This window comes from Hyperolius riggenbachi, chromosome 2, assembly GCF_040937935.1.
Source record: "Hyperolius riggenbachi isolate aHypRig1 chromosome 2, aHypRig1.pri, whole genome shotgun sequence".
NCBI classification, from domain to species: Eukaryota; Metazoa; Chordata; class Amphibia; order Anura; family Hyperoliidae; genus Hyperolius; species Hyperolius riggenbachi.
In genome coordinates this window covers 358,726,904-358,739,472 of record NC_090647.1, presented here as the reverse complement: position 1 = coordinate 358,739,472, position 12,569 = coordinate 358,726,904, and the positions used below count along the sequence as shown (strand labels likewise).

Genomic DNA, 12,569 nt, shown 5'->3' with positions numbered 1-12,569 from the left:
CCTCAGAGGAGCTCACAATCTAATCCTACCATAGTCATAGTTTGATGTCCTCCTATATTATTATTATTATTATCATGTATTTATATAGCACTGACATCTTCTGCAGCACTTTACAGAGTACATAGCCATGTCACTGACTGTCCTCAGAGGAGCTCACACTCTAATCCTACCATAGTCATAGTCTGATTTCCTCCTATATTATTATTATGTATTTATATAGCACTGACATCTTCTGCAGCACATTACAGAGTACATAATCGTGTCCCTGACTGTCCTCAGAGGAGCTCACAATGTATTCCTACCGTAGTCATAGTCTGTCCTACCATATTATTATTATGTATTTATACAGCACTGACATCTCCCGCAGCACTTTACAGAGTACATAGTCATGTCACTGACTGTCCTCAGAGGAGCTCACAATCTAATCCTACCATAGTCATAGTCTAATGTCCTACCATATTATTATTATTATGTATTTATATAGCACTGACATCTTCTGCAGCACTGTACAGAGTACATAGCCATGTCACTGAATGTCCTCAGAGGAGCTCACAATCGAATCCTACCATAGTCATAGTCTAATGTCCTACCATATTATTATTATTATTATGTATTTATATAGCACTGACATCTTCTGCAGCACTGCACAGAGTACATAGCCATGTCACTGACTGTCCTCAGAGGAGCTCACACTCTAATTCTACCATACTGATAGTGAAATGTCCTAACATATAATTATTATGTATTTATATAGCACTGGCATCTTCTGCATCACTTTACAGAGTACATAGTCATGTCTCTGACTGTACTCAGAGTAGATCACTGTCTAATCCTATCGTAGTCATACGCTAATGTCCTAACAGACTGTTATCATTATCATCATTATTTTGTTCTGAGCATAATCTTCTGCAGAGTATTAGCACAGTGAAGGGCTTTGCTCACCTTTTCAGCCTGCATGTTCATTCCTGTGTGCTTCTGTCTTCTAATGACACGGCAGCATGTATGCACTCACATACCATGCCAGTTCACGGGCTCACCCTGTGGAGCAGGAGATGATGGCAGCACAGAGGAGAGGTGAACGAGACCGCTCCGCTTTGCTAATACTCTGCATGAAGCCCCAGGAAGACCAGCATTAGGAGGGAAGATGTGTCACAGGCCTGTTCTCAATCTACCAGCAAGGAACTGTCCTGCCCGATTGCTATTGTCAGTTTATTTCAACTAGAAATTGATCAAAATTACAATCAAGCAGTATGTTAGTGCAGCTTCTGCAGATTAATAGTGTAAGGGCACCTTACGTTTTTACATGTGTACTTAATGTTTACCCAAGGCACTATTTTAAATAAAAAGAAACACATATTTAAGAAGAGGGAAGCATTTAGATCCTGTGGAGGCTTCTGTCCTCCTGGCCCCCACTGTTGCTGTATCTGAGTGGAGCATGTCTGATAGGTTATGCTGCCACACACCTCGTCATGCTTGTACAAGTACACTCAAACCTGTGCAGTAACTAAGCCGTAGCTGCTTGTCCACGAGCAGCTCTGTGCTACTGCGCAGATGCAGCACGACCACGTTTGTGCATGAAGAGAGGTGGGAACATGATTTTCAAGAGAATGACAGCGGCAGTAGTCTGAAGGAGGATGTGAGAAGCCTCTGGAGTATTGCTTATGTGGGGTGCACTTTGTAATCTCTGCCTCTGTTGCAGGATTATTATCTGGATTACAGTTGTATTATCTGCTTGTTTTTAGCAATATCAGCCTAGATTTGCTAAATTCTACATTCTGTTGGTGATATCTGCATTGTTGGTATTCTCTACTTGTGTTCGGTAATATCTACATTACCTTGTGTGATTTTATGTAATAAAAGGAGTTGTGGTTTGGGGGTGTGGCCTGTGTTAAGGGGCGGAGTTTAGGGCGCCAGACCTTATGTGCCTATAGGCTCCTGAGCTGTAAATCCGGCCCTGGCTGCAACGTTGATCATATCTTGTGATTGGAACTCCGAAGAGGATGTCGGCATTGCAGCGCTGCCAGTGGAGGATAGAAGAAGCAGATCCAGCCACCCGTAGCAGGTATTTATAGCTGTCATAGCTCCCTGCACCGCGCTGCATACACTGCCAGGCTGGCAAAGGCACACTTCCCCAGCGGCAAAAAAAAAAAAAATCGGCCCTGCAGCACACATATAGCTTTTCTATATATGGCTGCTAATGGGTCAATGAACAAATCCAGGGTGATCATCAATGATTATCCAGCTGGGGTGAGTTGCATTTAATAAATAGGAATTCCTGTTTGGCATTTGTATACATCAATTGCAGAGAATAGTCAGTGCTATTTGGCAGAAGGTCATAACAACAGTAGGGAGAATGCCTACTCGCAGCACTCAGAATAGGAACAGTTTCCAGTCGCAGCCCTGCTAAATAGTAGCAATCAATAGTCCATGGCACTTCTCTTTCCAAAATGCTGCTCTTGTGTAAAATCCTTTTTACTCCTTCCCTTGCCAATTGCTGTAATGACTCTGTGTTGGCTCATGGACCTCATTGTCACACACAAAAATGCCACCTCTTTCTCCCCAATGGACCCAAGCTCACTCAAGTGTGGGAAAGTGGCAACTTTTTTCTGCATGGATATAATGGCATGGGAGGTAGACAGGCAAGATGTAGCTTCAGTGGAATGTGTCACCAATGTCAAAGGTGACCATTGATTAATAGAAGCATCTTAGTAAGGGAGGATGCTTCTATTATAATTTATGGCTCATGCCAAAGTTTCACTCCAGCCACAAATGAAAATAGCTAAAGTATTTTATTGATAAGGTTTGCAAATATCTCCTTGGAGAAAACTCAGAAGAAAGGATAATAGGACATGTCTGATAATGGTTTTACAGGTTCACTTCCCAGTACTTTGACATAAACTCATGTTAACCTGTTTTAAACCTGACTAAATGTCTGCTAAGGATCAGGCTACATACACTGCAACGTTACCTCATGCACCTTTAGACAGAGCCCACGTATATTTCCTTTTTACAAAACATGTTTCTTTTAAAATACCTTGCTGTTCTAAGCCTGCAGCTTTATATACTGTAGAAATTACAGTTTTTACAATTTTACTGAAAAGTTTGGCATCTAGACTACTCCCCCGTTCCACTATTACCCTCAAACGACATAGTTAGGGTGAGAGCTCTTTATTGCCAGCTCTACAGTTCAGTCTTGTCTGTCTCCTTGTACCTGCTCAGTCTGTAAAAAGTTGGCAGATTGCCATTAAATTTTGGTGCTTTATGGGATGCGTTGCTTGGGTTATGTGCCTGATAAAAGATTTATTGGCTGCTTCCTTACAGTATATATATATATATGTATGTGTGTGTGTATATATATGTGTGTATATATGTATATGTATGTATATATATATATGTATGTATATATATATATGTGTGTATATATATATATATATATATATATATATATATATTTCAAAATGTACCCAGTGCACAAAACATTGTACATTACTAATTCAGTATCATATGCAGAAAAATATGGGAGACTGAACTAGGACTTCAGATGTGTAATGTAGCATTGCATTAATACTTAAATAAATGTTAATTTGTAGCTGTCTGTAAAAATAGCCATAACATGCATATGTTTATCTAGAACCAGTCCTTACAAGATCTGCGAGATTTAGAAGGGCAGTTGTCAAAAGCTAAGTCAGAAAACCAAGTAATTGTGGAAAAAGAGCACGATCTTGCTTCCAGCTTAGCAGATCTTCAGGTATAGTAGCGTATACCTTATTAAGTAATATTTTTTAATTTGATTTAAATATATGTACACGTGCTTTGCTAGCTGCATATATTTGGGGTATGTGCTCTGCATTTATGGGCACTGTGCCCTGTGTCATGTGTATAAGCACCTGTTGCAGTGTCCCAAACACCCCCGGACTTGTTGCAACTGCCACATACGTGCAAACTCACTTGGTTCATTGGTATTTTGCACTGTCATTTTATCAATTTAATTTAAGCTCTTGCTTTCTTAGCGCTTGCACGTTATTGGAATTTTTGCACTACTGGAACTATTCTAACAGATCCCAACTGATTGTGATTTACTATTTGATATCAGTTTAATTATCAAATCATTGCAGTGTTGATCATGTATCTTTGTTCCGTGTACTAGACTAAAATTATTGATAATTTGTACCTACTCCACCCCCTAATCCTGTTTGTTTTTATCATGTAGTACTGATTGTTTAATAAAGGATTCATTAATAAAAAATATTCTACTGATAAAAAGAGATTGCAACTTTTTCACATTCTGCCAAAAACTGAAAAATAGTTTTCCTGTAACTAAATTTTGCTAATTGACTTAAACTGTGTTCTTTTTTTCTAGCTTCAGTTTCACAATGTGGTGACAGAAAACACACGTTTTAACAAGTTAGTTGATGAATTGCAAGGAACTCAGAGCCAGATGTTAGAGACTTTGAAAGACAAAGATGTGAGAAAATCAATGGCGATATCATACCTGCAACATTTATTATTTATTTATTATGTTGCCCGAGTTATATTTGTCTTGCCAGTCCTTACTGAAACACACATTTTCAGAGTGATACATTGCTCCACAATACACCTGTATAATGTTTTCACAGCAGACTTTTACATTATTGGATTAGAACACAGGTTTATTTTTGTGACACTTATTTAAAAAGAACTTGAAGTGAGAGGTATATGGAGGCTGACCTGTATTTCCTTTTTAAGAATACCAGTTACCTGGCTGTCCTGCTGATCAGTCTGGCTGCAACAGAGTCTGAATCACACACCTGAAACAAACATGCAGCTAAACTTGTTAGAATTTTGTCAGAAACACCTGATGTGCATGCTTGTTCAGGGGTCGATGGCTAAAAGTATAAGAGGCAGAGAATCAGCAGAACAGCCAGGAAACTAGTATTGTCTAAAATTACAAGAAAAATGAATGTACCATGTGGCCTTATTCAGTTAAGCTTAGCAAAGCAATGCATTACAATGCAGCACAATGCCACATACGATAAATAATGTGAACAAGCCCTCAGGGTGCTGTCTAAATGCAAACACACACAAAGGTGCATGCCTGTGCATCTGTGTTGCATATAAAATACATGCATGTACATTTCATTGCTGGGCAATTTATACATGCACTATCTTGTCATTATACTACATTTTCTGCTTTCTAATATCTACTATTATCATCTGTTTTCTAACTGTCTATTCATCATAGATGGAAATTAATGTTCTAAAGACACAAATGAATGCTTCAACTCTGAATACAGACAGTTTGTCTAAACAGATTGAAGAATTGAAGACAGAAGTGAACTCTAGAGAGTAAGTGTGAACATTACTATTGTGCATTAAAATGAATTAAAAGATAAAAGTACTTTTAAAGAGTAACTGTCAGGCTGCAAAAGCTAATGTAAACCTCTATTCTCCTGTGTTAAACAGTTTAGAAGGAAGCCAAAAAGGCAATACTGAAGTTAAAAATCTCTCTTACTTTGATTTTTGCTGAACAGCAAGCCTCTTTATTCCCAAGCTCCTAAGGAGGCCGGCGGGCCGCATAACAGATACTGCAAAGCATGCTGGGGCTGCTTCTTCTCCCTACTGCACTCCCTTGGTCTTCCCCTTCATTTCCCTATCCCGCCCTAAGGCTGCTTTCACAGTGAGAAGTTACAGTCTTATGTTACAGCAGCTTGTATCTTGCAGCCCAGCTCACAGCACTGAAAATTCAGTGTGCTGTTTACAGGGCACATGTTCCTTAAGAGTATACTGCACGAGTCCGGTATTGTTCCTAGCCACATGGCTAATTAATATTCACTGCACAGTAGTGTTGTCCGAATCATTCGGATCTCCGGATCTTTTTTGTGAGTCGAATCATCAGGAAGCAGAGTAAGGGAGGATATTACATCACAATTGGCTTTATACAAGACAGACAAACATGCAGGGGTCGAGTGGTGCGTGGACGCGGGTGAACGGCGTCCACTTACTATTTCCACAGCGTGGATGCCGTTCACCCTGCCATGTTCGGAGGGGAGCAGCGCAGTGGAAGGAGAGCTGTGAGCAGCGGTGGAGAAGGGGGGCCATCTCCCCTCCCCTTCCCTCACCTTAGGGTGCTCTCCTTCCCTTGCTCCCCCTTCCTGAAGTAACGTGCGGGCAGCCGGCAGCGGGTGGGACTTACCTCTCCTCGTTCCGGCGCCGGATCTGCGTGCCGCTGCTCTGATCTGGACCAGACCAGACTTGCGGCACGCAGATCCGGTGTTCCGACGACGAGCAGAGGTAAGTCCCGCCCGCTGCCGGCTGCCCGCACGTTACTTCAGGAGGGGGGAGCAAGGGAAAGAGAGCACCCTAAGGTGAGGGAAGGGGGGTAGATGTCCCCCCTTCTCCACCGCTGCTCACAGCTCTCCTTCCACTGCACTGCTCCCCTCCTGCTGGGGGACACCTGACTACCTATTCTGGGGACTTTTACCCCCTGACTACATATACTGGGACATATACCCCTGGCTACATATACTTTGCACATATACCCCTGGCTACATATATACTGGGCACATATACCCCCTGACTACATATACTGGGCACATATACCCCCTGACTACATATACTGGGCACATATACCCCCTGGCTACATATACTTTGCACATATACCCCTGGCTACATATATACTGGGCACATATACCCCCTAACTACATATACTGGGCACATATACCCCCTGACTACATATACTGGGCACATATACCCCTGGCTACATATACTGGGCACATATACCCCTGGCTATATATACTGGGCACATATACCCCCTGACTACATATACTGGGCACATATACCCCCTGACTACATATACTGGGCACATATACCCCTGCCTACATATACTGGGACATATACCACTGCCTACATATACTGGGCACATATACCCCTGACTACATATACTGGGCACATATACCTCTGGCTACATATACTGGGCACATATACCCCTGACTACATATACTGGCACATATATACCCCTGGCTACATATACTGGGACATATACCCCTGGCTACATATACTGGGACATATATCCCTGGCTACATATACTGGGACATATACCCCTGGCTACATATACTGGGCACATATACCCCTGACTACATATCCTGGGCACATATACCCCTGGCTACATATACTGGCACATATACCCCTGGCTACATATACTGGGCACATATACCCCTAACTACATATACTGGGACATATACCCCTGACTACATATACTGGCACATATATACTCCTGGCTACATATACTGGGACATATACCCCTGGCTACATATACTGGGACATATACCCCTGGCTACATATACTGGGCACATATACCCCTGACTACATATCCTGGGCACATATACCCCTGGCAACATATACTGGCACATATACCCCTGGCTACATATACTGGGCACATATACCCCTGGCTACATATACTGGGCACATATACCCCTGGCTACATATACCCCTGGCTACATATACTGGGCACGTATACCCCTGGCTACATATACTGGGCACATATACCCCCTGACTACATATACTGGGCACATATACCCCCTGACTACATATACTGGGCACATATACCCCTGCCTACATATACTGGGACATATACCCCTGCCTACATATACTGGGCACATATACCCCTGACTACATATACTGGGCACATATACCTCTGGCTACATATACTGAGCACATATACCCCTAACTACATATACTGGGACATATACCCCTGACTACATATACTGGCACATATATACCCCTGGCTACATATACTGGGACATATACTCCTGGCTACATATACTGGGACATATACCCCTGGCTACATATACTGGGACATATACCCCTGGCTACATATACTGGGCACATATACCCCTGACTACATATCCTGGGCACATATACCCCTGGCTACATATACTGGCACATATACCCCTGGCTACATATACCCCTGGCTACATATACTGGGCATGTATACCCCTGGCTACATATACTGGGCACGTATACCCCTGGCTACATATACTGGGGATATATACCCCTGGCTACATATACTGGGGATATATACCCCTGGCTACATATACTAGGCACATATACCTCTGGCTACATATACTGTGGACTACTATACTCATGGCTACTTATACTGGGGACACCTATAGACCTGGCTGCCTATGCTGAGGGTACCTATTTTGGAGGAACTGCTGTCAGATTATCTGCATTCTTGTGGAACCGCTGTTATGTATTTTGGGGAACAGCTGCCAGATTATGTGTATGTTAGGGGAACGGCTGCTGCCAGATTACATGTATTTTGGGTAACAGCTGCCAGATTATGTGTATGTTAGGGGAACGGCTGCTGCCAGATTGCGGGTATTTTGGGGAACTGCTGCCAGATTGTGTATGTTTGGGGGACCACTGCTGCCAGATTATATGTATTTTGGGTGTTACGTGTATTTTGGGTTATCCGCTGCCAGGTTTCGCGTATTTTGGGGAACTGCTTCCAAATTATGTGTATGTTGGGGGAACTGCTGCTGCCACATTATCTATTTTGGGGGAACCACTGCCATATTATCTGTATTTTGGAGGAACTTCTACCAGATTATGTGTCTTTTTGGTGAAATGCTGTCAGATTACATCTATTTTGGGGGAATACACTACGGCAGAGCTCAAACTTCCGCGGCAGACCTTTTACATCACTGCTAAGGTCATGTATATTTGGCCCCACCCATGACCACGCCCACATTATGCTTGACCATGCCCATTTTTTGGCGTGTGAGTCCACTCACCTCTTTTCCCAGGACTAGACCCCTGCAAACATGGAACCTGCCATGAGCTGTCAGGAGCATCAATCTCTGCAAATACTATATAAAAATTCTGTGAAATCCAAACGTGGACAGTGAAATGCATATGTAATGTAAGTACAGCCAATATTTAGCTACTGATATATGTGTTTTTTTCTCTGAGACCCTATACCTAACAGCTCCTCTTTAATGTTTAATTAGAAAGTCTTCTAAAGTGGCACTATGACAAAAACTATAACATTTTAAATTCATCTGTATATATTAATATAGATTTACATTTGTTCCAGAGTAAAGTGCACTGTAAATTATTTTTATGTGGCTGTGGTTTACAGTAAGTGTTTTTAATTTGATGGTTCTTACCTTTTACTGACAGGCTTTGGACCAGTCCTTCCCCTCATGAGGAGACCTAAAGGTTTCCTGAATTCTTCTAAAAGCACTCTCTGGCAAGCATATTTACAAAGATGTGGGATGGTCAGCCTTCTTGCTCCCACACTTATCTACGCCATACATATCTTTCTCATTACAGGTCCACTTTAATGGGTACATGGGACTGTCATGTGATATTACAATCACACTGTTTTCCCCAGCACTCCATGTTAACACTGAAAAACTTTTTACCCAAAATCACAGATAATAAACACAAATTATTAAGTACTAATACAGTAAGTCAGACATATTTATAATTGTGTTATTTTGTACTCAAATTAATAGGCTGAAACATGCAGACCTTACAGAGTCGTATGAAAAATTAGCCAAAGAATATGCAGATGCCTTAAAAACAACAAAGGTGAGTTATTCTGATGTAGAATAAGTATGTCACAGTGCCATGGAAGATGATTATTTATTGTATTTATAAAGCTCAAACATATTACTCAGCGCTGGACATTAGTTAAGGTTACACACAATATTTAGAGGTGAAACACAGCAATAAGATAATACAGGAATACAAGAAAGACCAGATCATGCAGCACAGTATGAGTACAAGGTAATGCTTAGTCAGTTACTGGATGGGAGCATGGAGATAAGGCAAGTCGAGTTCACTCAGATTCATAGGATGGGTGTACGGCAATGGTGATGCGTGAACAGGTAGGAGACACAAGGAGGAGTACCTTGCTGATTTGCAATCTGCGTCTTACAATCTAAAGGAAGAGGTAGGGACACGAAAGGTAGGGGACCAGAGTTCAGCTGCGGGTTTAGAGCACCAGTGGGGTTGGGGGGGGGGGGGTAGGCCAGAGTGAAAAGGTGGGTTTTTCAGGGCCTTTTTGAAGGTGTTGAAGGAGAGCGCAGATGATGGCACTATATAAAACATCATTAATCACTTTAAATTCCTCGGTTTTACCCCTCACGCTTCCCGACAATCTTGGCATTCAACTGTATTACTATATAATACAGCAATACATTTTTTTTATTACTTATGACATCAAAGTGATACATATATTATTTTAGGACAATCTAGGCTTTCTTGGGGTAATATTTTTTCCAAGAATTGTTTAATTTTATAGACATTTTATATGGGAAAAATATACATAAGTGCAGTACCGCCTACCAGGGTTGCCAACCCAATTTCTCATTTTTCCTGGACAAAATGGTCAAAAAATCTGGACAGCCCAAATTTTGGACGGACAGGGGGCGGAGTCAGGGGCGGAGTCAGTAGCGGGCTTTTTAGGGAACTTCTTGTGAATTTCGGGAGGAAAGAAACATACTGTAGCTGGAGCAGGTGATTACTGCATATGGCTCATGTGAAACAGCCCACCTGAACTGAGAAGGCTTGTTTCCCGATAAAATAAACATGATGTCCGTACTATATAAATACATAATAATAATAATAATATGGTAGGACATTAGACTATGACTATGGTAGGATTAGATTGTGAGCTCCTCTGAGGAACAGTCAGTGACATGACTATGCACTCTGTAATGTGCTGCAGGAGATGTCAGTGCTATATAAATACATAATAATAATATGGTAGGACATTAGACCATGACTATGGTAGGATTAGATTGTGAGCTCCTCTGAGGACAGTCAGTGACATGACTATGCACTCTGTAATGTGCTGCAGGAGATGTCAGTGCTATATAAATACATAATAATAATATGGTAGGACATTAGACTATGCCTATGGTAGGATTAGAGTGTGAGCTCCCCTGAGGACAGTCAGTGACATGACTATGTACTCTGTAATGTGCTGCAGGAGATGTCAGTGCTATATAAATACATAATAATAATATGGTAGGACATTACACTATGACTATGGTAGGATTAGAGTGTGAGCCCCTCTGAGGACAGTCAGTGACATGACTATGTACTCTGTAAGGTGCTGCAGAAGATGCCAGATCCTCTGATCCCCTGCAGCGCCTCACTTTTGGTTCCGGCACTCAGCAAGTTAATAGTCACTGACTGCACCTGTGCGACCCTGTCTGGCTGCACAGGCCCAGTGGCCCATTTACCCGCTGAGTCGCTGGAACCAAAAGTGGGGCGCTGCAGGGGACCAGAGAATCTGTTTGTGACCGCGCGGACTGAGTCGGACACAGAGCGGATGGTGGGAGGGGGCCTGTAAAAGCCCCAGATAAGTTACTCTTGCTTTTTTTAGGTTCCCTTTCAAGCAGACCTTAACTCAGAACTTCCTCTATGCTCTGAAAGATAAGCAACAGCATAATAACCTTTAAAGAAAAAACATTTCTTTGTTACAGCTGATACAAATCCTGCAATAAATCTGGAGTGTATCTACTTCCTGCTTTATTGGAAGCAAACATATTGTTAACATACTGTGGTTTAAAATGAGCTTATCTGCCATGGCAGTCAGGTGACACAGGGAGAGATCAAATTACAAATTGTGGACAGCATAGTGGCGTAGTGGTTGCAGCGCTGGGTCCCTAGTTCCATTCCCAGCCATGGCAAAGAGTTTGTATTATCTCAGTGTGACTGCGTGGGTTTCCTCCAGACATTCTTGTTTTCTCCTACACCCCAAAAACATACAGATAACTAAAAAATTGGCTTCCCCTAAAATTGGCCTATTGTATTGACATACACAATGGAGGACACATAACTACAGTTGGGATTAGAGTGTGAGCTCCTCTGGGGACAGTTAAGTGGCATGACTATGTACTCTTTACAGTGCTGCAGAAGATGTCACGCTACAGCAATACTAAATAATAATAAATAGACACAAATGAGGAGGAATTAAACAGGCTAAATTATCTAAATACATACAGGGTGTATTTTTCCATACTTCCCTTCTGTTCTGTTCACACAAACACTTTTAGGAATGAAAGAACTACGTTGCCCCCCTCACCTCACAGTGCAGTAGAAAGCTGAAGCTGTCCCTTCCCTCTGCATCGCCTGCTGTCTGAATACAGGCATGATGTATGAATGAACTTTGTGACCTGGTGGCCAGTGGTCACAATCAGCCAGCTATCAGACTGGAGCGAGGCGAGCCCTAATAAAACATGAGATGAGGGAAAGCTATTACAGAGCCTGCTGCTGCCATGGAGTTCAGCGAGCCTGGGACTGTCTTTTCCTTACTTGTTAGCTGGGATGGCATGTGCTCGGTCGGCTGCTGCTGATCTGCTCTGCTCTGCTGCATGGCTCGGCGGCTGTGTCTGTGTGCCTGAGTGCTGTGCTGTCTATGCTGCGACCTCAGCTCTGACCTGGCTGCTGCCCGTGTGACACTCTCCTCACTGTCCTCCTCCACGTGACATTCGTCTCACTGCTGTGCTCAGTGGGCTGGGCCGGCTCCCTGCATCTCTTATTGGGCAACGAGTCACCGGCTCCAAATGAGG

At 42.4% G+C, this 12,569-nt stretch overlaps 1 protein-coding gene across 2 annotated transcripts in view; it reads left to right on the top strand.

The window, feature by feature from the left end:
* SYCP1 (synaptonemal complex protein 1) overlaps positions 1 to 12,569 on the top strand; it is a 228,512-nt gene that overhangs the window by 154,551 nt on the left and 61,392 nt on the right. For both annotated transcript variants that reach the window (XM_068269681.1, XM_068269680.1), the window contains 4 exons: positions 3,632 to 3,748; positions 4,361 to 4,465; positions 5,222 to 5,325; positions 9,501 to 9,576. In XM_068269681.1, coding sequence (XP_068125782.1) covers positions 3,632 to 3,748; positions 4,361 to 4,465; positions 5,222 to 5,325; positions 9,501 to 9,576 — 402 coding nt within the window. The remainder of the gene's footprint in view (positions 1 to 3,631; positions 3,749 to 4,360; positions 4,466 to 5,221; positions 5,326 to 9,500; positions 9,577 to 12,569) is intronic.